Consider the following 26,987-nt stretch of genomic DNA (forward strand, 5'->3'; position numbering starts at 1 on the left):
GTATCCGTCAATGTAGCCATAACATCATAAAAATATAAATTTGAAAACAATTTCATTTTATGAAACAGATTTGCCAAAACGGTCTGAAATGTAAGGCATTTCTGTCATGCATTTACTAGAATGAAGCTTCAGATCCAACATCCCAGTACAAAATTGCTCTCTGCTCAAAAGTTGAAAAGAAATGTAATATTTTGGGTGACACCAGTGAGCAGTGAGCAATCACAACTAATTCGTCCCATCAAACATGGATTGATTCTTCATGCTCATGTGCTCGTTTCCATTGCTCCTTAACTTCTTGTCTCATGGATTCTAGCTCAATGAATAAACAGCAAGATGCCAAGACTCACTACGTTCTTCACTTGTTTTTCTGCCTCTTCTTGGACTGGTTCTTTCTTGAATCTGTAGCACCATCCACGGGCAAAAAGTTTTCCTCATTCTGCAGTTGAATTTGAAAATTCATCTTTAGACTAACAATATATTTTCAAACGAGTAACAAGGGCTATCATGACACAGATCTTAGCATGTACCTTATTGAACTTCTTCCCCTTGTGCTGCCTCTTCAATCCTTTGCTTTTCTTCTTTGATGCTGAAGGGTTCTGTTATGATTCATATGATAATGACGGTAAGCAATTTATGAAAACATGAGGCTTCACTTGGTCAAAACATTCAACGTGCAGTAAAATGCAAATGAACAAACCTGGCCACCGATTGGGCTATCCTCTTCAGGATGAATTTCTCCATCGATTCTTCCATCCTCGGTAAGCATAAGTTTAAGCCTCCCTTCTTTCAACAGCTTTTCAGAGCGGGCATGCCTCTGTAAGAATCATGAATACTTTATGTTAGATCAGTCACTGCAGGTCTCAATTGTGTACGTAAGTTAACGTGTAGCTTAAGATTCTTTAACATGGAAAGAGTAAAATTGCAGGTAGTAGTAGTCCCTGCACTGGTCAGTGGTGACTGGGAGATGTTAGCACCGCAAGCTTTACATGGAATACGATCTAAAGAAGTGACTTAGTTACAGTTGGAAAATGAAAAGATAATGAAGGCTTGAATTACAGTTGGAAAATGAAAGGACTGATAATGAAGGCTTACTTTCGATTTAAGATGAGCATTTAGAGTCTGCACTGTCAAGCAGACGATTCTAGGACATATCCTGCACTTAAAAACTGATTTACATTTCAAGACATAGTCTAAAGCATCACGTGGAATATCATCCTCTTCAGGCATAAAATTATTCCGCGCATTATCTAGATCTGCAATGCCCTTCTCAAGCAAATGAGTTTCACCAGAAATCTTGGTGTCCTTCAGAGTTGTAACATCTTCATCACTCGATGGAAGACCTACTACTAGTACATTTTAGAAATCAATTAGAATTGAACACTAAAAACGAACCCTAAGCATTTAAATTATTTTTCTGAAATAGAAAAAGGAAGATATAACATTATAGCTCACGTGCAACATATAAAATCAAGAAGTAGCTATTTTGAAGTTGATGAAAGCAGCATGGAAAAGAGCAACCAGTACTGGCTTTACCCGAGTATTTCGTCCTGTATAAATCCTTCCATACTGCACTTTATGATATTCAAGTAATGTTTCTCATAATCTTTTATTTTAGAAGATACTTTTATGAACACAAACTCTTAGCAAACAACACGATGTTTCCTTTTTGGGCTGACGCCAATTCAGAACAGCAGCATGACGCAATTACAACTGCATAATTTACAAGACAATCGCCATCTAGAGGTAGCAGCAAAATCAGTTCTCATTCAGCACTAAATATAATCTTAAGAGGTATATTGGTTTCAAATTAAATATTAAGAAAATTTAAAATCATGCTTCCATAATTTTATTCATCGACTTGATAGGTTAAATTATCACCAAATGTTAGTAAAGAATTACCAATCAAAAGAAAGTAACTGATATCCCTGATTCAATAGAATTTCCAATTCATAGATTCTGCAGAAACTTCATGTTCCACATCACAGCTCAAAAATTGTAGCTTTCACACTAGCAATAATTTCATAGGGCAGCATCTCCCCAAAATTAAGGAAAATAGCATCAGACTTCTCTTTTATCTTTTTTTCTCGAAGAGGGAGGTGATTTCAGAATTTCACCTTGCTCCTTGGCTATAATCCACGTTCACAGTGTAATGATTATTCGAGCAAGAGTTTGGAAATAGTAGATAACATGTTAATCCTACAAATAAGGAATGGGGAAATATAGTAACTTTCATCATTATAATTCATAGATATACCTTCCTCATAGGTGGAGTAGTACCAACATATTGTGAACACAAGTACGAAAAATTGCAGAACATGTTTCAAGCAAAACGCAGTCAGACTCATAACCAACAAAACTATGGGATAGTAGACTAAAACCAACCAGATGAGTCGGGATTAACTTCATGGGCAGAGCTATCTTCACTCTCATATCCTGCAGCAAAGAAAAACAAACAGGGCGAGGAGAAGAAAGATCTGTTATCACTGATACCGCGAGAAGATTGTATAAGTATTCGAGCATCCAACCCAAGAGCTTAAGGGAATAGATGGAGTCCCCGAAACCATTATAAACCCCCTCGAAAATCAATTCACAATACATATGGTACAATTAGAAATCAACACTCTCTCAAACATGTCCTATTTTGGTGGTCACATGCAAACTTAATATGGACTTACTATTGTGAGAATGGGCTTACCAAAGGGAGCTGCTGATGACACTTGAAAGTATCTGAACATACAACCCAAAGCAATGAGTGGAGCGGCCCAAGATCTTTTAAGCTAGAGGGGTCTATGTGGGATTTATAACTTAATAGAGACCATAACTTATGTGCTTGTGGAGTTTTACAATAAACAATCGTCTAAACATACCAGCCATTAGATTTACTAATCCAGAAACCAGACAAAAAGTTTTAGATAAGTCCCATGTAACGACCCGACCGGTCGTTTTGAGCTCTAGCGCGTCGTTCGATGGTTTGAGACCATGAGTAGCTTCACTTCAGGTATTATGACTTGCACGTATGGCCGGAATCAAATTTCGGAAAGTTTGGAGTTGATTTGGAAAGAAAAATTCTAACTTGCTAAGGTTTGGAATTTTTATAAATGACCTCGGAATAAGGATTTGAAGGTTCCAATAGGTTCTGTGAGAAAGCACGGGAGAAAATATGTTATTGATATTAGATGTTCAATACAATACAAGAGGTCCTTATTTATAGCTATACTATACAAGGACATACTACTCCTATTCTAATGTGGGACAAGACTACACTATATACATAGCTGTAAACTAACACTCCCCCTCAAACCGGTGCATACAAATCATATGTACCGAGCTTGTTACATATATAACCAATACTGGGGCCAGTGAGAGAGACTTGGTGAAAATATCTGCAAGTTGATCATTCGACCTCACAAACTTTGTAGCAATCTCTCCTGAAAGTATCTTTTCTCTGACGAAGTGACAATCAATCTCAGTGTGTTTAGTTCTCTCATGGAACACCGGAATTGATGCAATATGAAGGGCAGCTTGATTATCGCACACAAGTTCCATCCGACTGATTTCACCAAATTTCAACTCCTTGAGCAATTGTTTGATCCAAACTAGCTCACATGTTGCCATAGCCATTGCTCGATATTCTGCTTCTGCACTAGATCGAGCAACTACATTCTGTTTCTTGCTCTTCCAGGACACCAAATTGCTTCCTACTAAAACATAATATCCAGACGTAGAACGTCTATCAGAAGGTGATCCTGCCCAATCAGCATCTGAGTATCCAACGATCTGCTCATGACCTCGATCCTCAAACAGTAACCCTTTGCCTGGAGCCGATTTTATATACCGAATAATGCGGACAAATGCATCCCAATGAGTATCACATGGAGAATTCATAAACTGACTTACAACACTCACAGGATAAGAAATGTCGGGTCTTCTCCCAAGTACCACTTGTATGTAAAGCAGACATATCGTCACTCATAGCCTGTCGCCATCCTGGATGAGACAACGCTTCACCTGTAGACTTAGGGATGGAAACCGAGGACAAAGAAGATATAAAAGCATAATGGGGAGATGACAGACAATGATAACTCAAACCGACATAATCAGGATTAGGGTTAAGTGTGGTTCGTATACCTTTCCGAAGTGCAATCAGTGTACTAAGAGCAGGGTCCGCAGCAGGAGCAAGGTCAGGACGAGAACCAGTTGGGCCTGATGTAGGGCGTGAACGACGATGATAAGTCAAGAGTGGTGTTCTTGTGGCTGGGGAACTAGGAGGAACAACACTAGACTCCTCAACGGTTGGTATGGATGAAACCTCTGTGGTCGAAGCTGGAGGAAGAGCTATAGTAAACTCCTCAAAGATCGGTATAGGTAAGACCTCAAATATATCATGGTGGTCAGCAGAAGTAAAGAAAGGTTTAGACTCAAAAAATGTGACGTCAGCTGACATAAGGTACTAACGAAGATCCGGAGAATAACAACGATATCCCTTCTGAACACGAGAATAACCAAGGAAGGCACACTTGAGAGCACAAGGAGCTAACTTATCTTTCCTAGGGGCTAAGTTATGAACAAAACACGTGCTCCCAAAAACACGGGGTGAAAGAGAGTATAAGGGTGACTGGGGAAACAATACTGAATGCGGAATCTGATCCTTGATGGGAGATGAAGACATCCGATTAATCAAATAACAAGCTATGAGAACTGCATCGCCCCAAAACGCAACGGAACACGAGATTCAATTAGAAGTGTGCGAGCAGTCTCAATAAGGTGCATATTCTTTCTCTCAGCAACCCCATTTTGTTGAGGGGTATAAGGACAAGATGTCTGATGAATAATTCCTTGAGAAATCATAAACTGCTGAAATTGAGAAGATAAATATTCTAAGGCATTATCACTGCGAAAAATGTGAATAGAAACACCAAATTGGTTTTTGATTTCAGCACAGAAACTCTGGAATATAGAAAATAACTCAGAACGATCTTTCATTAAGAAAAGCCAAGTACATCTTGAATAATCATCAATGAAACTAACAAAATAACGAAATCCCAAGGTTGAACTGACTCTACTAGGACCCCATATATCATAATGAACTAAGGAGAAGGTAGACTCTGCATGACTCTCAACACTACGCGAAAAGGAGGCTCGGGTATGTTTCCCAAGCTGACACGACTCACAATCTAATGTAGACAAACTAGATAAACTAGGCACCATCTTCTGAAGTTTGGATAAATTCGGATGTCCTAAACGTCTGTGGATTAGATCTGGAGGATCTGTAACTAGACATGTTGTGGAAGGACTGAGTGAGTTAAGGTAGTAAAGGCCTTCTGATTCACGTCATGTACCAATTGTCTGTCCCGTACTGCGGTCCTGCATAATAAAAGAATCGTTAATAAAATATATATCACAATAGAGGGCACGAGTCAAACGACTAACGGATACAAGACTAAAAGGACAGCCAGGGACATAAAGAACGGAATCTAGGGTGATAGAAGACAAGAGATTAGCTTGTCCAACTCCTTTTGCCTTAGTTTGACATCCATTGGCTAAAGTAACAGTGGGAAGAGACTGTGAATATACAATATTTGACAAAAGTGATATATTACCAGAGATGTGATCAAAAGCGCCTGAGTCCATAACCCATGGACCAAGAGTACTAGACTGGGAAACACAAACAAAAGAATTACCAGTAACAGAAGTATCAGTCTGAGCAACTGAGGCTACTTGTGGAGATGTCTGCTTACTTGCTCGATACTGAAGGAGCTCATTATATTCTTCTTTAGATAAAGAAAATCCCTGGGTACCCGGAGTCTCAGTCTGAGCAATGTAAGCATTTTTGAGTGGACGACCATGTAAGGAATAACACATTTCACGAGTGTGTCCAAGTTTGTGACAATAAGAACACTTGGGTCTAGATCTTCCAAAACGACCTCATCCTCGTCTATGCTCCATAGTTTGAGATGCCCGAACATCCACTGTCTGGGATGCAAGAACAAAGGAATCAAGTATCTGTGATGAGATCACTGGGTGACTTGGTGCTGCAGCAAGGCGGAGTAATCGAGAGAATAATTCATCAACTATCGGGACAGTCGGACTAGCCAAAATCTGGTCGCGTACTGAATCAAGATCATTAGGAAGTCCACCAAGGGTAAGAACGAGAAACATCGTTTATCGCTGCTCTTGTTGTTTTTCAACACTAGCAGAAACTTGGATCAATTTCTCAAATTCCTCCATGACTGCCTGTACTTGACCCAAGTAAGTAGACATATCTAATTTCCTGCTTCTTTAAGTTTGTCATTCGTGATATCACATCATGGAAGCGAGATATGTCATTAGTGTATAAGGTGCGTGCCTTTGCCCAAACCAAATAACATGTCTGGAATGGACGAAACAAGGGCATCAACTTGGAATCAATAGATCGCCACAAGATGCTACATAACTGAGCATCGATTTTTGTCCAAAGTGCTATTGCCTTTTCATCTCCTTCGCTAGACTGTTTGATTAGATGATCTTGAACACCTTGGCCTCTACACCACAACTCGACAGATGAAGCCCAAGCTAAGTAGTTTGAATCTCCCATTAAAGGTTCTGAGGTAATAATAACACTAGAGCTTCCAGAACTCATGTTTCTAGACCCAAAAGCATCAAATCCCAAAAACATTATTGCAAATTATTACCAAACAAGAGAAAGAATCAACTGTAATCTACTGAAACAGAGTAAGGAAATACAGAAACATAATAAAGAAATATTGTAGCTGTCAGAATAGTACTGTAGCAGCCGGAAAAAACTCAAAGTGGTCGGAATGAAATAAAAATAGTAGGGGTAAGATCGGAATTACCAGGCGACCCAACTGTTCTGAAGGAAGTTTTTCAAAAATGGCCGGAAGTGGTCGTACGCGCCGGAGCGTGAGCTTCTGGTGGCGCGTGAGGAGGAGGCTGCCGGAGATTTTCACTGGGGTTTGGTCGCCAGACAGTGACTACTCTTGTGGTAGTATTGGATTTTGCACAAAACTGACGGAGATAAAGCAGACGCAAACAACCTTGAAAAAGTCGCCGGAAAAAGACTTTCGGTGACTGATTTCTCTTCCCGGAGTCACTGGAATTTATGCGCAGCGATAAATCTCTCACAATTGCTCTAATACCATGTGAGAAAGCACGGAAGAAAATATGTTATTGATATTAGATGTTCAATACAATACAAGAGGTCCTTATTTATAGCTATACTATACAAGGACATACTACTCCTATTCCAATGTGGGACAAGACTACACTATATACATAGTTGTAAACTAACAGGTTCGTATGACGATTTCAGACTTGGGCGTATGTTCGGGTCGAGTGTCGGGTAGCCCGGGAGTATTTCGGCGCTTATTACGGAAAATTGGCATTTTGAAGGCTTAAGAATTTCCTAAGTTTGAGTTGGAATGGATTTTGATGTTATCAATGTCCGTTTGGGATTCCGAGCCTGGGAATAGTTCCTTATGGTGATTTTGGTCTTAGGTGCGTGTTCGGAGGTTGATTTGGAGGTCCGTAGGTCATTTCAGCGTCAATTGGCGAAAGTTGGAAAGTTTGGATGATTTTGAGAAGTTTGACCGGGAGTGGACTTTTTGATATCGAGGTTGGATTCCGATTACAGAAGCTGGAGTTTGGATGATTATGACTTGTGTGCAAAATTTGAGGTCAATCGGACGTGATTTGATAGGTTTCGACATCGATTGTAGAAGTTTGAAGTTTCAAAGTTCATTAGTTCGAACTGGAGGGTGATTCGTGTTTTTAGCGTTGTTCGATGTGATTTAAAGGCTCGATTAAGTTCGTATGACGTTTTAGGACTTGCTGGTATGTTTGATTGGGGTCCCGGGGGTCTCGGGTGAGTTTTGGATGATTAACGAATCAATTTTTGAACTAAGGGAATGCTGGGATTTTTCTGGTTGCTGGTGCAATCGCACCCGTGGAAAAAGGGCCGCAGGTGCGACGCCGCAAAAGCGGCCAGGCAAGTCGCAGAAGCGGAAGGGAGTGAGGGACTGGAATCCGCAGGTGCGGAAGATTTTCCGCAGAAGCGGATGCGCACCTGCGGTGAAGGAGCGCAGAAGCGAAGGAGTCGGCCTTGGGGGAGAGCCGCACCTGCGAGTAATCCTCCGCAGAAGCGGAGTCACAGAAGCGGCAAAAGGACCGCAGGTGCGAAGGTCGGGGTTGGGCAGTGAGTTGTTTTAAGACGGGATTTGGCCCATTTCTTTCATTCTCTCTTGGTTTGGGGCGATTCTTGGAGAGCTTCAAGTGGAGGTTTTCATCATCAATGGCAAGGTAAGTTATCCCCACCTATTGTGAGTTAAATACAAGGATTTTTTTATGGATTCAAGCATGAAAATTTGTAGAAATTTGGGATTTTGAAGAAAAACCTAGAAATTGGTATTTTTGGAATTTGATCCCGAAAGTTAGACATGGAATTGGGAATAGATCATATAATTGAGTTCGTAGTGTTATGGGTAATGATTATCTTCAGAAATTTTCAGAACCCGGGCACGTGGGTGATTTTATCGACTTTTCGAGCGGAGTTGGAAATTGAATTATAATGAGTACTAGAGTGTATATTTATGGATTTGCACATTTATTGACTAGTTTGAAGCGATGGGAGCTGTTGGAAAGGCTTTGGAGCCGGTTATGAAATTTCGGAGCGAGGTAAGTTTCTTTTCTAACCTTGTAAGAGGGAATTAACCCCATAGGCAAATTGATTTAATAGGTGCTTCTATTTGAGGGGGCTACGTACGTACGAGGTGACGAGAGTCCGTGCGTAGCTACTATTATGCTTATGTTCGGGGAGTCTAGGACCCAAATCATGTTATACTTGCGATGTTTGCGCCCTAATTGTTAATTTAATTGCTTAAATCATACTCCCTCCATTTCAATTTAGATGAGGTAGTTTGACTCGGCACGAAGTTTAAGAAAAAAGAAGAAGACTTTTGAAACTTGTGGTTTTAAAAGCTTAAGGGGTAAAAGTTTTGTGAGGTCATGATATTTGTGTGGTTATAAAAGCTTCTCATTAAGGGTAAAATAGGTAAAATGAAGAGTTTAAAGTTAAATTATTTCCAAATTTAGAAATGTGTCATTTATTTTGGAACAGACTAAAAAGGAAAGTACCTCGTTTAATTTGAAACGGAGGGAGTATTGAAACTTGATAAAGGAATTGTAAAAGGTTAAACTTCATTTTCTTGACCGTTAATGAGAACTTGGTATTCCCTTGAATAATTGCCCCTTAATAAATCTTGAATTGGTTGTTGTAAATGTATTTTCTCTTTTCATGGAGCGGGCCGAACGCCTCGGTAGCAGATAGATGCATCTATGGTTCGCGCCGTTCGACCCTCGGCAGTGCACAATTTAAATATTTATGTTGGATCGGGCCGTACGACCTCAGCATGATTTGCGCATGATAAATCTTTGGAATTAATAATAATTGATATTGTATCATTGGCCTGAGATACAAATGTTAAATGACGAGAATAAATTTGGAAAATTTCCTATTAATAAAAGAATTGTCCACTCACTTCTTGTTATTGAGTTTATAGATGTTTCATACAATCCATGCTTAAGTATAATATCGTTATTTTATTGTTAGCCCATAGTAAGTGTCGGAGTCGACCCCTCGTCACTACTTTTTCGAGGTTAGACTAGATGCTTACTGGGTACGCGTTGATTTACGTACTCATACTACACTATACATTTTTGTGCAGGTGCATATATGTCTAGTAGACTTGTGGGCGCAGAGGCGCGGCTATTGCGGGGACTTAGGTGAGCTGCGTCCCATGTTACGAATTCGCAGCACACAGAGTCTCCTTCAGAGTTATCTACCCTCTCCTGTCTAATTGTATTTCCAAACAGATGTTGTATTTTAATATATTTCCAGTTGATGCTCATGTACTTGTGACACCGGTTTTTTGGGGTGATTATGGCTATTCAGTATTGTAGTTATGAAAATACTATCATTTACTTTGTAAATTCTATCTCTTACTATTTAATTGAAGGAAATTATGATTTCAAAAATACTGTGAAATGGATAATTAAGTTAATCAATTATTGGTGGCTTGCCTGACAGCGGTGTTAGGCATCATCACGGCCTCTAATGGGATTTGGGTCGTGACATTCCACTTCTTGAAATACCTCGAAGCATTATAATGTCAGCAAATAATAGGGACAAAAAGCAACTGCAAATCATCAGGATAAACATACCAGAAGAAGATTCATTTCCCCCTGTCAGTCGAGCAACATCATCCTCTTCCTTTGTGTCATTATCATCCTCCTCCTCATACTCATACTCTTCTTCGTCTTCTGTTGCCGCTGCCTCCAATTCAGAGTCGTCGGAAGATGAAGACGATTCCGAAGGAGCATCCCGATCACCGTGTTCAAGCTTGTAAAATCGCCTCTTTATCATTGTCTTGCCAACTTTTATAACTCAACTGCAAGTAATAAAGACAAATCCATGAATCCAGCATATATAATCAATTACTTTGCTACCAAAAAACCTTCTTTTTTTCTAGAACGCCCTTTTCTTTTGAGCCACCTACAATGAAGTTGACACGTAAACCAATAGCTAAATCCCATCTTTCATTTACTCCAAATTGGAAATATAAAGTAGCATCTCTCTATCAACCAATTAAGCCTTAATCTCAAACTAGTTGAGGTTCACTATATCAATTATTTGCTGGAGAAATCCATGAATCCAGCATATAACATCGATTACTTTGCTACAAAAAAAAAAACTTTCTTTTTCAAGAACACCCTTTTATTTTGACCAATAGAAAGAACACCCACAATACATTTGATATGTAAACCAAGCAAATAAGCTAAAACCCATAATTCATTTACGCCACTGGAAAATAAAGTAGCATCCCTAGTTCCCTCCCATTAATAAATTAGGCCTTAATCTCAAACTAGTAGGGTTGGACTATATCAATTCTTTGTATTTCTTTATAGCTATTACAGCACACTCTTCTTCTATCTGAGCTTACCAGCTATAATAGTCGGAGTAAAATAGATTCTCTGTTAGCAAGAACATATGATTCCACGAATTTGCGACAAATAAAAAAATCATGAAACTGGTGAGTGAAATTCTATGATAGACATACTCAATCGACTGTATAGACAAAGGATTTCATGCTTTGGACATTATGGGGAAAGAGCAATTAAACATATAAAGAACACAAAAGAAACGAAACGAAACGAACCTGAGAAATAGATAGAGGTGATTTTGATACGAGGAAGATTGTACAAGGAGGCAGGGTTTTAGACTCAAATTAGGAGGGTTTAGGTCGGGGAGAGGTAAAAATCAGCTGTGGCCAAGTTTAAATTTCAACTGCTACCTGTCAACTTTCTATTGGTTATTATTAAATTTTTTTTTTTTTGAATCTCTTGGGTCTATTTGGAAAGTCACCAATTGAAATTGGTATAATTATTAGGGTACTAATTATATAGTAATTACATTGTATTGTAATTATGATGATTTGTTTATTTGTGGAAAACTATTGGGTTTATTATTGTTGTTTTTGTTGTTGTTGTTTATTTGTAATTATATAGCGTAATTACATGTTTGGTCACCCAAGTGTAACTACCCAGTTAGATTAAATTTTAAATATAAAATTAATTATCAAAAATTAAAAGTTAAGATTTAACAAATATATGGATTTATAAATGATAAGTATTAAATTTGACATTTAAGATACATATTATTTTCTGAAAATATATTAATTACTAATCATATAGTATTCGTAACTAATATAAAGAATAATAATTTACATATATTTTCAAATTAATAAGATTTTACTTTAATTAACTACAAAAACTAAAAGTACATATTTTGTAAGAACATCATGGATTACATGCTTGATAAAAATATTAATATTTATAAATATAATACCATAACATTACTCAAATGTTTTACGAAAAATAATCTATCAATTCTAACTGAAAAATGAACGGCAAGCAATCTAAAGTAATAAGTCAATACTACTAAAGCAAATAAAATGAAATAAAAAATATAACATAAATTCAAAATCCAAAAAATATTTAACATAATACTCTCTTATATAAAATTACAACATAACATAAAATAAGTTTCAGCATAATTATGTAAATATAATTCAAAAGAAAAGGAAAACATTAGTTTATAACCTCATTCAATAATAGATTTTACTTTAATGACATTACTCATTATATGCCAAGTTTATTAATGACTTGTTGTTTCTAATAGCATGAGGTGTAGTTTGAAAATAGAATAATAGCACAATTATGCTAAATGAGGAAAATAAAATATATGAGCAAGTACATGAAATCACAAAAAATAAAATATTGGAAAATGAGAATATTATTTAAATATTAAAAGAATAATAGCACAATTATGCTAGAAGAAGAAAATAAAGAAAATAAAAAATATGAGCAAGTACATGGAATCACAAAAAATAAAATGTTGAAAAATGAGAATATTATTTAAATATTAAAAAATAATCTTAAGTTTGCATATAACCTCATCCAATAACAAAATTTGTATATAAAATTTGAAGTCATTTAATGGAGATTTGGATTGGTTTTGAACAAGAATTACAACTAAAGATCGTTGAAGAAGTTCGTTTATAGACGCTTGTATAAAGGTGTATAAGATGTATTTATACACTCATATACGCTATTATACAAGATTATACATATTTATACAAAAAATTGACTTCGTCTTCTTCCTTGCATCTTTCTGAAATTTAACTCAAATCTTGCTCAAATCTACTCCAAATCACTTCAAATTTAAATTTTGAACTCATTTTGATATTTTCAACCAATTGGAACAACACTCAATCCAAACAACTAATAAACTCAAAACATCCTATTTTCGAAAGCAAAGCTTTGAATGGCCTTCAATGGTGGACTTCTACTCTTCAATTTTCTTACATTGCAACCAGGTGACATAGGGGGAGAAGCAAAAAATACAGTGCCTCTTGAAGTATATGTAGAAGATGTGAGAAGAAGAGAGAGTGAAAGCAATGGTTGTGAGAACACAGATTTAACTCCATAGCTTTTAGAAATAATGGTTGTAAGAACACAAATTTTGAATTTTCTAGTGCTTTCAAAATATGTACAATATGGGCTAGGTCGGGTAAAACTTAAAAATATGGGCCATTTTTTGTTATGGTGTGATGTCACGTGTATTTTCTTGTAATTCTTTCTATTTTTTATTCCAGCAATAGAAGCGCTATGTCTCTCTCTTCCATAACTGAAAAGCTAAAACTTGTAATTCAGATTTTTTTGTTCTTCTTCGTTTATAAGGTAGTCTTAAAAAGTTGGTTCAATATCTAGTTCAAGTGTTACATCGAGAAGGGGGTACTATTGTGGGGAGATTGCGAACAACTTCACTTCGACGACTCCAAACAACCCCGTAAAGAGATTCTACAAGTGTGCTAAACCTGAAGTAAGTTTGAATTTTGCTTGTGATTCATTACTTGAATTTTTTTGAAGTTCTATTTTTCTGCTCTTTAACATAGTTATTGATTATGGTTGTGGATATTGGGAATAGCAAGATAAGGTCATTCCGGATAAAGTATTGATGGTAATCAACAATTTTAAGTTTAAATTAGATGCTTCCATTGACAAAATCACAACGTTGAATATGTTGTCGGATGCGTGCAAGCTTGAAAGGGATAAATTGATGGAAAAGGTTGATATTTTGGAGGCTATAAATGATGTTGAAGTGAATAAAGCAAAGGAGATGGAAGTGAGAGTGATGTAAATGAAGATGTTCGTTATGGTTTCATTTGCACTTTTTGTCGGATTTGTTGTGGCATTGTTGATGAAATAAATTTTGCATTTTGTCTAGTGCCGTAGGTTTTTGATGAAGTGAATTGTTGTAAAATTCAGATTGTCATGAATGTTTTGTGTTGGTCACCTGGATTGTAATGTTTTGTGATGAATATTTTGGCGTGGTTTTTAACCTATTGTAATGCCTCAATACTTGTAGTTCCTTATATGACATGTTAATGTGGATTTTAAATTGGACAAAAAATTAAGCACTTAAACTAGGCAGTAAGGCACACTTAAAATCCAACACATTTCAATTTCAACTTACCCATAAATTTGCAGTAAAAAATTAGGCAATTAGGGCACACTCTGATTTTTCAATGATCAGGGCATGTATGACTAAACTGAACGAGTTCAACTATAAATGGTCAGGTCTTCCAAGGCATACACATCAATACACACAAGTCCAAAAATCATAATAATAATTGACCCGGCTGTAAATAACATTGGTCAAGTCTCAAAAATAATCCATTCACTTCTTGGACATTTGAAAGAATATGACAACAATTACACGCATTGAACCATCATCACTTTAAAACTTCAATAACTTCACTAACATTAAATATTGGTCATCACGAAGTATTGTCAATGCAATAATTATATATCACCAAAAATAGTAAAGATGGTAGGTCAAACTGATGATTGGATGTCATACTATAACCCCAAAAACTTACAAAACCTAAGTCATACTATGATATCCAATTCAGTTATCAGTATCAATATTAACAGAACATTAAACAGGAGACTATCATTAAGTTTGCAGTATACATCCCAACATATCACAAAACTAAATAGAACAGCTTGATCATTTTCCTTTTCCTATCTTCAACTTCCTAATTTTCTGTTGCCTTTGTTTTTCTAACTGATTTGAAGATGTAGTTGCTTTCCCCTTCTAGATTAGGCCTACTGGTGAATATGGAAAATATGCGGGCTCACTAATACCAGTGTGATTATCAGTAAAGTTGATTGACCTTGTCTTAGATGGTATGTTTACATGTTGCCTCATGTGAAGTCTTGTCTTTACTTCTAATATCACTATTGGCCTAACCACATCACCTTCATCATGTTCCATCTCTAGGAACTTAAAATTTGGAACCATACTTGGGTGGCCGACTCTAGGTGTAGGCATGAAGCTAAATCCACTTTCTTGACTATCATTTGTGGTATGGAACAATGGATTTCATCTTCAGTTTCAAAATCTAACAAAGTGCTCGTCCTCTTCAAAGGTTGTTTTCCCTTACTTAGATGCTTCCCCTTTGGTTGCTGTTAAAAACAAAGTTAGAAAATATAAATTAGTATAAAATTTTCTAATAAATGTGCAAACTGTAGATTACTTGAGCACAAGTTCTTGCATCATAGTTTGGTTGTCCACATTTTCCACAAGTCATGAATCTATCTTTTATAGACTGTGACCATACTCCTTGCCTTTTAATTACCTCACCCTTCTGCCTATCTCTCCTAACCTTAGGCTTGCCATCTAACTTCACCAACTCCGGTGGCTCCATTTCTTGTGATGGGTCAATTTTCCAAAAATATTCTCCTCTAACAGGTTGGAGCTTGTGTCTATAAACAAGTAAAAATACCTCCTTACTGTACCACCAGTGCATCTCTGTTAAAGGGTCACCCCTGTGTAAATTATATCTCTAATAGCATGAGGACATGGGATTTCTGTAAGGTTCCATGCCCTGCAAGTGCACTTTTTCATGCTTAAATTCACACAATGCTCGCCAGATCCTTCTATAACTTCATATCCATTTTCTCCATTGGAATTAACTTGAGCAATCTCCATGAATTCAATATGGAGTTCTCGGCGCTTTGGACTAAACTCATTGCTCCATGTCCTAACTTCTTCTTCATGTTTTTTCATCATGTTCATGACTTTGAGTCTAATTTCCTCCAACATCTTAATGATTGGCTTTTGCCCTGCAATCAAAATCCATGCATTGAATGATTCAGTCGGATTATTATCAACTGACTGATTCTTGTGCACTGTATCCAGATAAGCTATGCACAAAACATGTGGTAGGTACTGCAATAAACTCTCAAGTGTCTATTGTTGCATCTTATTTTGCACGAGTCAAAACAAGATTCAACTTGTGGTTTCCTTGTTGATAATAAAAGAAAGTCGCCACCTAATATTTAAAGGTATACTAGAGTACTTGTTTAATTGTTAAACCATTATTCTATTAGTCTACTAGCTAGTGAGATTTTGGTAAGGTTCTTATTCTTCTAAGAGAAATGTGTTTGGCACCCCTTAAAATCTACCTAAGGTAGCTCTATAGGACTTAGACTAGGTTTAGGAAATTCAATGTTTATATTCTACTTGGTTAGTGCTTAGAAGTATACGGCTTACCTTATATTATGTTTTAAAACTTATCATTTTGAAAGGAAGATAGTATATGTATTTTTTTTAAGAGAGAGGGAGCATATGTTTTACTTATAAAAAACTTGAAAAGTGTTCATATTTGTGTAATTGAAAGAACTTTTGAAAGTATATTTATAATGCTTTATTTGTATACTTTGTAAATATGGCTAGGTTTAAAAATACTTTACTTTTGAAACGAAATGGTTGTTTGTGTAACCTTAGTGAAATAAGGATTACTAAAGGAATAAGTTTAGATATACCTTGAAAACTTATTTGCAAATTCTGCATTCAGGTTTAGATGAAAACCGTTTGAAGTTCTTTAGTCGTGACTGTGTTCGTTTGGTTTGTAGAAAACTCAACTTTAAAATTATTTGCCAGATTCTGGCTTTTAAAGAAAGAGTATTGTCAACTTTGCAAATATGTTTTGAACTTCAAAAATTCAAAAAAGAAAAAAAAAAAAATCAGTTAGTTGGAATGAAAGTGAAAACTGGATAATAGAAATAATTAGACAAGTTGAAGTTATTCAACTACTGAAGATATAGTACCTCTTTTTAGTTTAACTATGGTTTTTAGCTTGCCTAGGTTGCTAAAGTAATTCAAAGAGATAAAAAGAAAAGCATTCACTCAAATATTATCAGTTTCATGCATACATAAAGGTAACAACAGATAATGTAAAGTAATAAAGGAAGGGAATGGACTCATAGTTTGAGCCTGAAGAAAGTTAGGCCCAACGAACAACGAACAGCTGCAACTTCAGTGACTTCCGACTCGGGCTGGAACTTGGGCTTGAGTTCTTGAGAACTCAGCAAGCCCAGTTCGGTTGCATGTACAAAAGAGAAAAGGCAGACATTAGTGACAAGGCTCAACATAATACTTAAGCATAAATATCAATTATAGCTCGATGTTGGTGAAAATACTGTAATACTGTATATATAGACCCTATGCTCTCTTGGAAGAAGACAATACTTAACTGAATATAAAGTCCCGATAAGGGAGAATAATGTAACTTATGATACTAGGATAATGTAAATAAGTCCAGGAATACAAACTTCTCTTTATGTCTCATTATCAAACTCATGTAGTTACGAGATCATGCCAAAATGAAGGAAAAGTTTAGATTTAACATACCTTATCACAATCTTTCCAATTACCAAGTTGAACTCACCTATACACACCTTAATCTACAACAACAATAATAATACTATCATTAAGTTACGAAAGGTACAACTATCGCACAACAAACGACAAGTTTATTTTGTATTAAAACGGGCAGCATCTTCCCTATAATCCTTGCTTCCTCCAAATTCAAGATAATACCAACAACACAAGAACACAACAATAAAACATATATACATTATTTTCCAACCTTATATACACCACAAAATACTACAAAACAACCCAACAGACCCCAATCGCTTCATACACAAAATGACCACTGTAGTAGTGTCAAACAACCTGAATATGTTATGACGAACGACCAGACCACCACCCTAAATTTATGTGGTGTTTCTCCACATCCTTTCTCCTCCAAAATTCCATAAAATAGTAGCAAAACACAATCCAACAATAACATAAAATAGTCCATAAAAAAGTCTGCTACAAGTGAATAACTCGAACTCATGGCTTCCGATCACCGTCCCGTGAGTTATTACAATTATAGAACGACTTTCTATACATCTCCAGTAGAAAAAATGGATGAAATGGAGCCGTAAACTTACCTCCGTTCCCTTGTTCTCATAGGGTTACTTCTGAATTTAAATTTTTATTGTCTCCCCCGTGACACTCTCTTTTATTTTAGTGACACCTATACGGAAACTATAACTCCCTCAACTTCTATCTGAATATTTCTTAAGGATTACGATGTCGTATCTGTGAGACTGAATTCCCTATGCTGGGGTTCACTAGGTTGATCTAGCATGATCTGCTGATTTATCTGTATCCTCTTGTCTAGCCATAACTAGGCTCTTCCTGAATCAACTACTAACTACTCGTTGGTCCATTCTCATATCTATATTCCGCGTAATATCTCTTGGATTGTTTCCTTTGTCTTAACTTACCTCTCGCATTGGCTCCTTACGTATCAAGTGTTCATTCGCACTTATTTATCAATAACATCCCGGGAGGGAATCCTTACTGCATCTCCCTGCCATTTTGCTTGCATAATGTTCTAGAGTCATAACATATCTGTAGGATCTAAATAAATGCAATCTCATCCCTTCCGCCTTTTTACCGCATTCTTCCTTTACTATTCCTTTGACTAGTATAGTATCGGGGACATGCCTATATGAGGATTTCGGAATTCCAGAGGCGCGCAAACAATTCTATGTCAATAGTCGATAGGAGAGAGAGAAAGAATTCCATAGTTACCTCTTCATGTGTGGCATCTTTTCAGATATTCACTAACTCTTACTCGCCTTGTGGTAACCTTTATGTATAAAGGATATCTGAATTTTGTACGCACGAGGTTGACTCCTAGTGTAACTAGCACACTTAGTCCCTTATGCTTAACTATGATCACAGTGCTTGCTTTAGGGAAGCATATTCTTGAATGACCTTTAAAGGTTATTCTCCTGTTGTCCATTCTACTTTTTCCAGAACACAGTCTCTGGAATTATCATGATGTCGACTATTATCAATCCTCTTATCCCTAATTCATGTACCATTTATTTTGTTTACTAGCCTATGATGATTTCTATTACTCCGAGGGGTCTAACTTAGCCTTCTGGTAATTAAGTTGGAGTCACCAACTCATTTTCTCGAAATAAGGATATGACTTCATGGCTTATACTCTTTTATTGTCTCAAGGCCTGTCACCTCTTGTCCTTTCCTTTACTTGACCATAGACTCTGTCATCCTACCATATTTTGATTTACCGTTATCACCCATTTATCATACCTTATTCATAATGCTTCATTTACTCTCTTCTTATTCTCCTGCTAATATTTTTGTCTATCACATTATTCCGAAAACATCAACAAAACATTGTTTCACTTTTAGCTCCCCTGGCTCAATTAACCATTTTGGGTTACTCTAACCCAAGGTGGATCCTGATATCCCATCCTTCTCTTAAACTATATATGTTAGCTCCCGTAGGGCATAACTAAGATGGGTGTGGCCAATTGTACATACCTCTATTTCTGTTGAAGGTAACTTAGAATCCTTATATTTCTCTGCTTGAATTGGAAATTTAGATAATCTTCATTAACTGGGTAACTCGTACTCTTCTTCACCTTGCTTCTGTTACCTGTTGAAACTTATACTTTTACCTTCTGATACTCCCATGGCCTGCTATTCGTGAGGTATATTAGATATTCTTGTTAAAGGGTCTTAAGTAGGAAATTCGCACATCTGGTATGCACGATCTAATAGGGTCTCAAACAGGGCCACGTCGTCAATAATTCTCTCTCTGCTAATGCCCTTACTCACTGCTTTATTATCCCTCTGGCTAGCTATATTTTTTCTAATTGAAAGCATCATTATATCATTAACAAACATAAGTCTTGGCTCGAACTCTTATGACTCCGCTCTATAGCACGGTTTGGATTTGAAAGAAGGGTAACAAACTCTTAAATGCCCTGTAGTTCCCTGCTTATAAAATATGGTGCACAACACATCTATAAACAAGACCCTACTAGACACGGCTTGTAGACTCCCTAGGATATAACTGCTCTGATACCAAGTTTATCACTCCCCAAACCTGGGGAGGCGTGGCAGGCACCCGGTGCCATATTTGGCCCGAGCGTACCACTCTATAACTGTGACTCTGGAGGGGTAACCCTCAACTTAGACCGACGAGTCCTACCTTACCAAAATCAAGGCCAACTAGGCCACCATGAATGTCTACAACCAGCAATATCAAACTAACATGTACATATGGCTGGCAAGGCCACAATACTGATATACAAAATATAGATGACTCATCCACATGCCTCTAGAGATTGCTGAACTATATCATGGTTAGCACAAGCTATACATCAAGTCCATAAATACGGCGGGTGCATTTGTTAATCCGAAGGACATGACAAGGAACTCAAAGTGGCCATATCGGGTCTTGAAGGCTATCTTCGGAATATCTTTCTCCCAAACATTCCTTCAGGTATACGATGTAATAAGCTCGCAGCTTTACAGGAGTCAGATGGTCTCCCCTAAGTGCTACAACAAAAGACTAGCCGAGGAAATAAGGAAGAAGGATTCAACATAAGCATAGTGACCTAAAGAAGAAATGATCTTGAAACAATAGTCCCACTATAACATTGTATGCACTCCATAAGAAAGTAGCGCCTATCATGGCTAATGAACGGGAAGTAAGAAAAAAAATCAAAATAAATTATTGTGATCGTATGAATTGCACAATATTCCAGCATGCGTGAGAACTAAAGTATTCATGCAACAAGTGCCAGAAAGACCAGAATAAGTATCCACTTCCAAGGATCGATGACTTGTTTGATCAGTTGCAGGGGGCTAGTTGTTTTTCAAAGATAGATTTGAGGTCGGGCTACCGCGAGGTCAGAGTTCAGGAGAAAGATATTCCGAAGACAACCTTCAAGACCCGATATGGCCACTTCGAGTTCCTTGTCATGTCCTTCAGGTTGACAAATGCAACCGCCATATTTATGGAATTGATGAATAGCCTGTCACGACCATGATACATTTCAGCTATCTCTAGAGGTTTGTAGGCGAGTCCTGTATATTTTATATATCAGTATTGTGTCCTTGCCAGCCTTGTGTACATGTTAGTTTGGTATTGCTGGTTGTAGACATTCATGGTGGCCTCGTCGGACTTGATTTTTGTAAGGTAGGCCTCGTCGGCTTGAGTAGAGGGTTACTCCTACAGAGTTCACAATTATAGAGTGGTACGCTCGGGCCAAATATGGCACCGGGTGCCGGCCACGCCTTCCCAGGTTTGGGGCGTGACAGTATTTATCATTAAGTGTCCATATCCATTTTAGTTTAGTTTATCAGATAAACAACTTCAAGTGTATGATACAAGTAACACTAAGGAAATATTAGTATAGCTGACATGTGTAAGGCCCCGTAAAATTTTACTAAAGACCCGGGGTTTCATGGTGCAAATTGTTTTTTGGAAATGCGAACCGCAGATATGCCGTATATCGAAGCAGAAAAGTGAGGCAAAATTTCGGACCATTATGCGGGCCGCATAACTAATCGCGGATCCAACATGAAATTTTCCAGAGGGAGGTTCTACGGCGCATCATGCGACCGCAGAGCAGTCGCAGAGTGGGGCATAAGTGCCCAGTTCCGGGGGCCATAAGCGTTATTCGGTAGCATATGCGACCGCAGACCTGTGACAGGTCTCCTATTTTTCTAATTTTTGAGCCCCACCCCATTCTTAAAAAATACCCTTGGGGATTATTTTAAAGGGGAAAAACATATATTCCTAGAGAGAAGGAGTGACATAGAGTGAGAGAGGGAGTTCCTAAGCTCATCATCCATCAATTCTTGCTCAAACTTGAAGCATTTGCAAGGAGAATTTACTATGTCTTCATCCTAGAGGTAAGTTTCTACTCCATAGCCCTCAATTTCGTGATTCTACTTGAAAATAGGTAATAATTCAAGAAATTCTTGGGTGTGGGAGTTGTTTATTTTTACATGCATGTACCATCAAGGGTAGTGAGAGGATTTTTGAACTCTTTTGGGTGAATTTTGGGTAGTGGGGTGAAAGAATCCACCATAGGAAGACCTTGAAACTTTAGTGCACACCTAGTGTTTAATAAAATACTCAATAAGCTGGAACTATGAACTCCTTCCTAATTTGTATTTAATTTTGCTATATCTCTAAATAGATCGAAGTGGCTAGGATTTGCGGAATATTGTAGTAAATTAAAAAGCTCGAGGCAAGATATGTTGGCTGAACTCTTCTCTTAGAATTGAACACCGCAATGTCCTTGTAAGTCTCGTGATGGTCTTTATAAATTGAATTTTTGTCAAATAAGCCTTGTGTTGAAATAATTATGCGTTCAATATGTATTCCAAAGATTATTATTACGTTGAGTTAATGTTTGAGAATGTGGTTTAAGTATGGGATGTGTGTTACTATGTTATGATTTAAAAGCGTAAAATTTTATGATAGCTATCACGTCAATTGTGTAAAACTTCACATGTGCCTAAGACCCTAAAGTTGATCAAGTAGGTGTGTAAAGTATTAATTTGAAAGGCCTTGTTGCTGATTATCCACGTTAATGACTGAAAATGAAACAGTGAGCATGAATTAAGAAATACAGCCAACGTGCCAAGAATGGTATCGTGTTATTGCCAATGATGACAATAAAATGAATGACATGTAAAAGAATACGAATTAAGTGGTAAGTACTTTTAACAATAAATACCTTGGGAGTATCGTTTAGCCACCGAGGAAGGGTAGGTCGGAACAACCTAACCTCGAAACTACACGTGCCGGTGTAGGAGTGATTGTGGGGCGAATCCCCTTGTTAATGTGATGATACTGTTTCCCCTCATATGGGATGAGATTTGTGTGTTGAGATGATTCCCCTTAAATGGGATGAGATTATTGCTAGCAAGATATGATGTGATGTCGATCGACACAACAATATGGTGAGACGACTTATCCGATCGGGCTGAGATCAGACACCATGCCGCACACATGGTGGTATTGTGAGTGTACGTCTCGGGCTGAGATCGGACTCCGTGGTAAAACACGGTGGTGTATCGGTTCTAACGATCTCCCAACTTATATTACCAAATCTTATTTTAAATTTACCTCTCCCTTGACTTGACACCTTGATACTGTGTGAGTCTCTTATTGATTTCATGTTTTATTCTCATTTTACTGTTGCTCGTTCTATTGAAAAGGTGTTTAGTTTTACATACTAGTACTATTCATATATACTAATGTCCCTTTGACCGGGGGCGTTGTATCTTTAATGGATGCAGGTGGTTCCATAACAAGTGGCTTGATCAGTGATAGCAACTTACCCTCTTCTCTGCTAATTTTGGTGAGCCCCACTTCATCTCGGGGTCCTATATCTATTATCCTTTGTACATAGCATTTTGAGGTATAGCCGGGGCCTTGTTGCCGGCACTGTCATAACACTCTTTTATTTCTTATTAGAGGCTTCGTAGACATAGTGTGGGTTGTATTTATTTTTGGGAAGGTAAAACTAAAAATATTGTAATTGTATCATCTATTCCACTTTAACTATAATTGTACAATGTACTATTTTGAAGACTTGCTAATGACGTAACTAATGGAAAGGAACCAATGTTGTTCACATGACTTATTACTGACTAATTAATGAAATGCACTCTTCTCTTTATTTGTGGGTGAGTTGGGTAGACGGCATTGTGCAGGCTTGCTCGATCGAGGTAACTCTGTTGAGCGCCAGTCGCGCTCCCCGAGGTTGGGGTGTGACAAACTTTGTATTAGAGCCTAAGGTTTTAAAATGTCCTAGGATGTCTCCGAGCCGTGTCTAGTAGAGTCCTTCTTATGGTGTGTTTTCGACCATATCTATAATTATGAGGCTACTTGGGATAAAACTGATTGTAAGATTATTCCTCCTTTAACTCGTGCATTGCTCTAATTTTCAGTATATGGCGCCTAGGAAGAAAGCAAGAACTGGTCAAGGATCCAATGCCACCCCAAAAGTGGAAGTTGGCCCTTTACTTGATGATGTGGGTGAGCACCCGATGGGTGAGAATATTCCCCAACTACTACACTGCCTGATACCACTACACCTGGTCAGACCACACTAGTTCCTGCACCCACTGAGGGTGCAACGATCCCTCCAACTGATATTCCAGTTCCACCTCCAACCACTGCTTCCGGCCTCGGTATATCTAATAGGGATCTTAGAGGAGCCATACAGATGTTGGCTCAAATAGTGTCTTCCCAGGCCTAGAGATCAGATGATGCACCCACTTCGGCTAGTCAGCCAGGGGATTCTACTAGTTCCAGGGTGAACAAATTTCTCCAATTGGACCCTCAAGTGTTCACAGGTACTGATCTTGAGGAGGACCCCCAGGATTTTATTGATGAGATGCACAAGACCCTCTGAGTTATGCGTGCTACTGAGATGAATGGAGCAGAGTTGGCCTCCTACCATCTGAAATAATGGCCTATTCTTGGTTTGAGATGTGGTAGGACTCCCGTGAGGAGGGAAGCCCTCTGGCGAGATGGAGTGAGTTTGCCGATGCTTTTGATGATCATTTATTGCCTGCCGAGACTAAGGCAGCCCCTGCCGCTGAGTTTGAGAACTTGAAACAAGGTAGCATGAGTGTGTGGGAGTATCATATCATATTCACACGTCTGTCTAAATATGCCATCTACATGTTGCCTACAATGGAGGCTGTAGTATGCTAGTTTGTGCATGGCCTTAGCCCATTGGTTATTAATGAGGCCTCTACAACTGCCTTGAATTCTGACATGAAATATGGTAAGATGGTGGCATTCGCTCAAGCCATAGAGACCCGCAAGCTGAAGAATAGAATGGAGCGAGAGAGTAGCAACAAGGCCCGGTCAGCGGGCAAATTCAATGGTATATGTGGTGGTGGTGGAGGTAAGACTACTTTCAGGGGAGGGTCATCAGAGCCACCCCAGTCTTTTGCTCAGTCTTTAGTCCATGCACTGCCACCAGGGCCCAGTCAGTAGTAGGGGAACCATTTTAGGCCCAGCCAAGGAAATAGGGAATCCTACCAGCAGGGTCAGTCTGGTGGGAGATTTCAGCAGCATCGGAGGCCCCCATGCCCTAGGTGTGGGAATAAGAATGTTAGGACCTACTACAAGTACCAGCCCATATACTACGGGTGTGGTTTAAGGGGCCACATTCAGAGGGATTGTCGTTCGTCTCACCAGAGCATGGGCAGAGGTACAACACATCCAACAAGTTCTGCAGCTACTACATCAGCAGCACCTCATCTACCTCGAGGCACCCCAGCACCCGCAGGGCGTGGTACAGCTTGGGGTGGCACACAGAGTTCTAGAGGACACATCTATTTCTATGCTATGAGGGGTCGCTAGAGTTCAGAGGCTTCTCCAAATATTGTCACAATTATAATGACTGTCCAATCTCATGATGTGTATGCTCTTATTGATCCCGGTTCCACCTTGTCCTATGTCACTCTCTATCTTGCTATAGAATTTGGGATATAACATAAACCTCCATGAGTCATTCTCTGTACCTACTCTGGTTGGTGAGTCTATTGTGGCCGCAGAGGTTTATAGGGATTGTGTTGTCACGGTGCGTGGTCGAGACACCATGGCCGATCTTATTGAATTGGGGATGGTCGATTTTGATGTAATAATAGGAATGAATTAGCTTTATTCATGTTTTGCCAAGCTTGACTATCCAACTAGAACCGTTAGGTTTGAATTTCTAACCAAGTCAGTGATTGAATGGTAGGGGGATAATGTGGTGCCGAAGGGTAGGTTTATTTCTTACTTTAATGCCACAAAGATGATTAACAAAGGGTGTATCTACCATTTGGTCTGGGTTACGGGCACTGATGCTGAGGCACCTACACTTGAGTCTGTGCCTATTATGAAAGAATTTTCGGAGGTCTTTCTGGATGAGCTCCCTGGGATCCCGCCAGATAGGGAGATTGATTTCGGCATGATGTCAAAAATGAAACCTATATCTATTCCACCCTACATAATGGCACCAACAGAATTGAAAGTGCTAAAAGAACAATTAAAAGATTTGTTAGAGAAGGGTTTCATCCGGCCAAGTGTGTTGCCTTAGGGCACACCAGTTCTATTTGTAAGAAAGAAGGATGGGTCGCTAAGAATGTATATTAACTATCGGCAGCTCAACAAGGTTACAATAAAAAATAAGTACCCGTTACCAAGGATAGATGACTTGTTTGATCAATTGCATGGTGCTAAGTACTTCTCCAAGATTGATTTAAGATCCGGGTATCACCAACTGAAGATCAAGGAGCAGGATATTCTGAATGCAACTTTTAGGACCCGGTATGGGCACTTTGAATTTCTGGTAATGTCGTTCGGGCTAACAAATGCCCCCGCAACTTTCATGGATCTTATGAATCGGGTCTTCAAACCATTCCTCGACTCCTTTGTGATTATGTTTATTGACAATATTCTTGTTTATTCGCAGAGTCGGGAGGACCATGCCAATCATCTTAGGCAATTTTGCAGACTCTGTATAAGCACCAGTTATACGCGATATTTTCAAAATGTGAATTTTGGCTTGAATCTGCCACTTTCTTTGGGTCATGTCGGCTCTAGTGAAGGAATTGAGGTTGACCCCCAGAAAATTTCAGCCGTGAAGAATTGGCCTAGACCTACTACTCCAATATAGATTCGCAGTTTCTTAGGCTTAGCTGGATATTACATGAAGTTTGTGGAGGGGTTCTCTACTCTTGCCTCTTTGTTGACTAATAAATTCTAATGGCCAGACACTTGTGAAAGGAGCTTCCAAGAGTTGAAATCAAGATTAACTACGGCACCAATGTTGACTCTACCAGAGGGTACAAATGGATTTGTGGTATATTGTGATGCTTCAAGTATCAGACTTGGGTGTGCATTAATTCAACATGGCAAGGTGATAGCTTATGCTTCTAGGCAACTCAAGAATCATGAAAACAAACTATCCAACATTTGACTTAGAGCTTGCGGCGGTGCTATTTGCATTGAAGATTTGGCGTCATTATTTGTATGGGGTCCATGTGAATATATTCACGGACCATAAGAGCCTTCAATATCTTTACAAATAGAAGGAATTGAATCTGAGGTAGAGAAGATGGCATGAGTTACTCAAGGATTACGACATCGACATCCTATATTATCCGGGGAAGGCTAATTTTG

The 26,987-nt window shown here is 38.3% G+C and overlaps 1 protein-coding gene across 7 annotated transcripts; it reads right to left on the reverse strand.

Annotated features, from left to right (window-relative positions):
• Positions 1-27: 27 nt before the first annotated feature.
• On the reverse strand, positions 28-11,344 carry LOC104095776 (uncharacterized). Of its 7 annotated transcripts, none has more exons than XM_009601977.4 (7): positions 11,211-11,344; positions 10,216-10,442; positions 2,383-2,433; positions 1,093-1,340; positions 698-814; positions 528-596; positions 28-436 (listed from the first exon to the last, which is right to left on the reverse strand). In XM_009601977.4, exons 2-7 carry the CDS (start codon positions 10,415-10,417, stop codon positions 356-358), a joined length of 768 nt encoding a protein of 255 aa, XP_009600272.1. In that variant the 5' UTR covers positions 10,418-10,442; positions 11,211-11,344; the 3' UTR covers positions 28-355. The 7 variants fall into 7 exon arrangements, with proteins under 7 accessions (XP_009600272.1, XP_009600271.1, XP_009600270.1 ...); XM_009601976.4 differs by having other exon boundaries at positions 1,093-1,343; XM_009601975.4 differs by having other exon boundaries at positions 1,093-1,346.
• Between the last annotated feature and the right edge of the window lie 15,643 nt (positions 11,345-26,987).

This window comes from Nicotiana tomentosiformis, chromosome 2 (assembly GCF_000390325.3).
Source record: "Nicotiana tomentosiformis chromosome 2, ASM39032v3, whole genome shotgun sequence".
NCBI classification, from domain to species: Eukaryota; Viridiplantae; Streptophyta; class Magnoliopsida; order Solanales; family Solanaceae; genus Nicotiana; species Nicotiana tomentosiformis.

Excerpts from the sequence above, each read along its gene's own strand:
- LOC104095776 (XM_018770636.3), bottom strand. The coding sequence starts at position 10,417 with ATGATAAAGAGGCGATTTTACAAGCTTGAACACGGTGATCGGGATGCT. Across the intron at positions 2,437-10,215 it reads GGGAAATGAATCTTCTTCTG|CAGGATATGAGAGTGAAGAT; the intron begins GTATGTTTATCC and ends TTTTCTTTGCTG. Across the intron at positions 597-697 it reads ATAGCCCAATCGGTGGCCAG|AACCCTTCAGCATCAAAGAA; the intron begins GTTTGTTCATTT and ends GAATCATAACAG.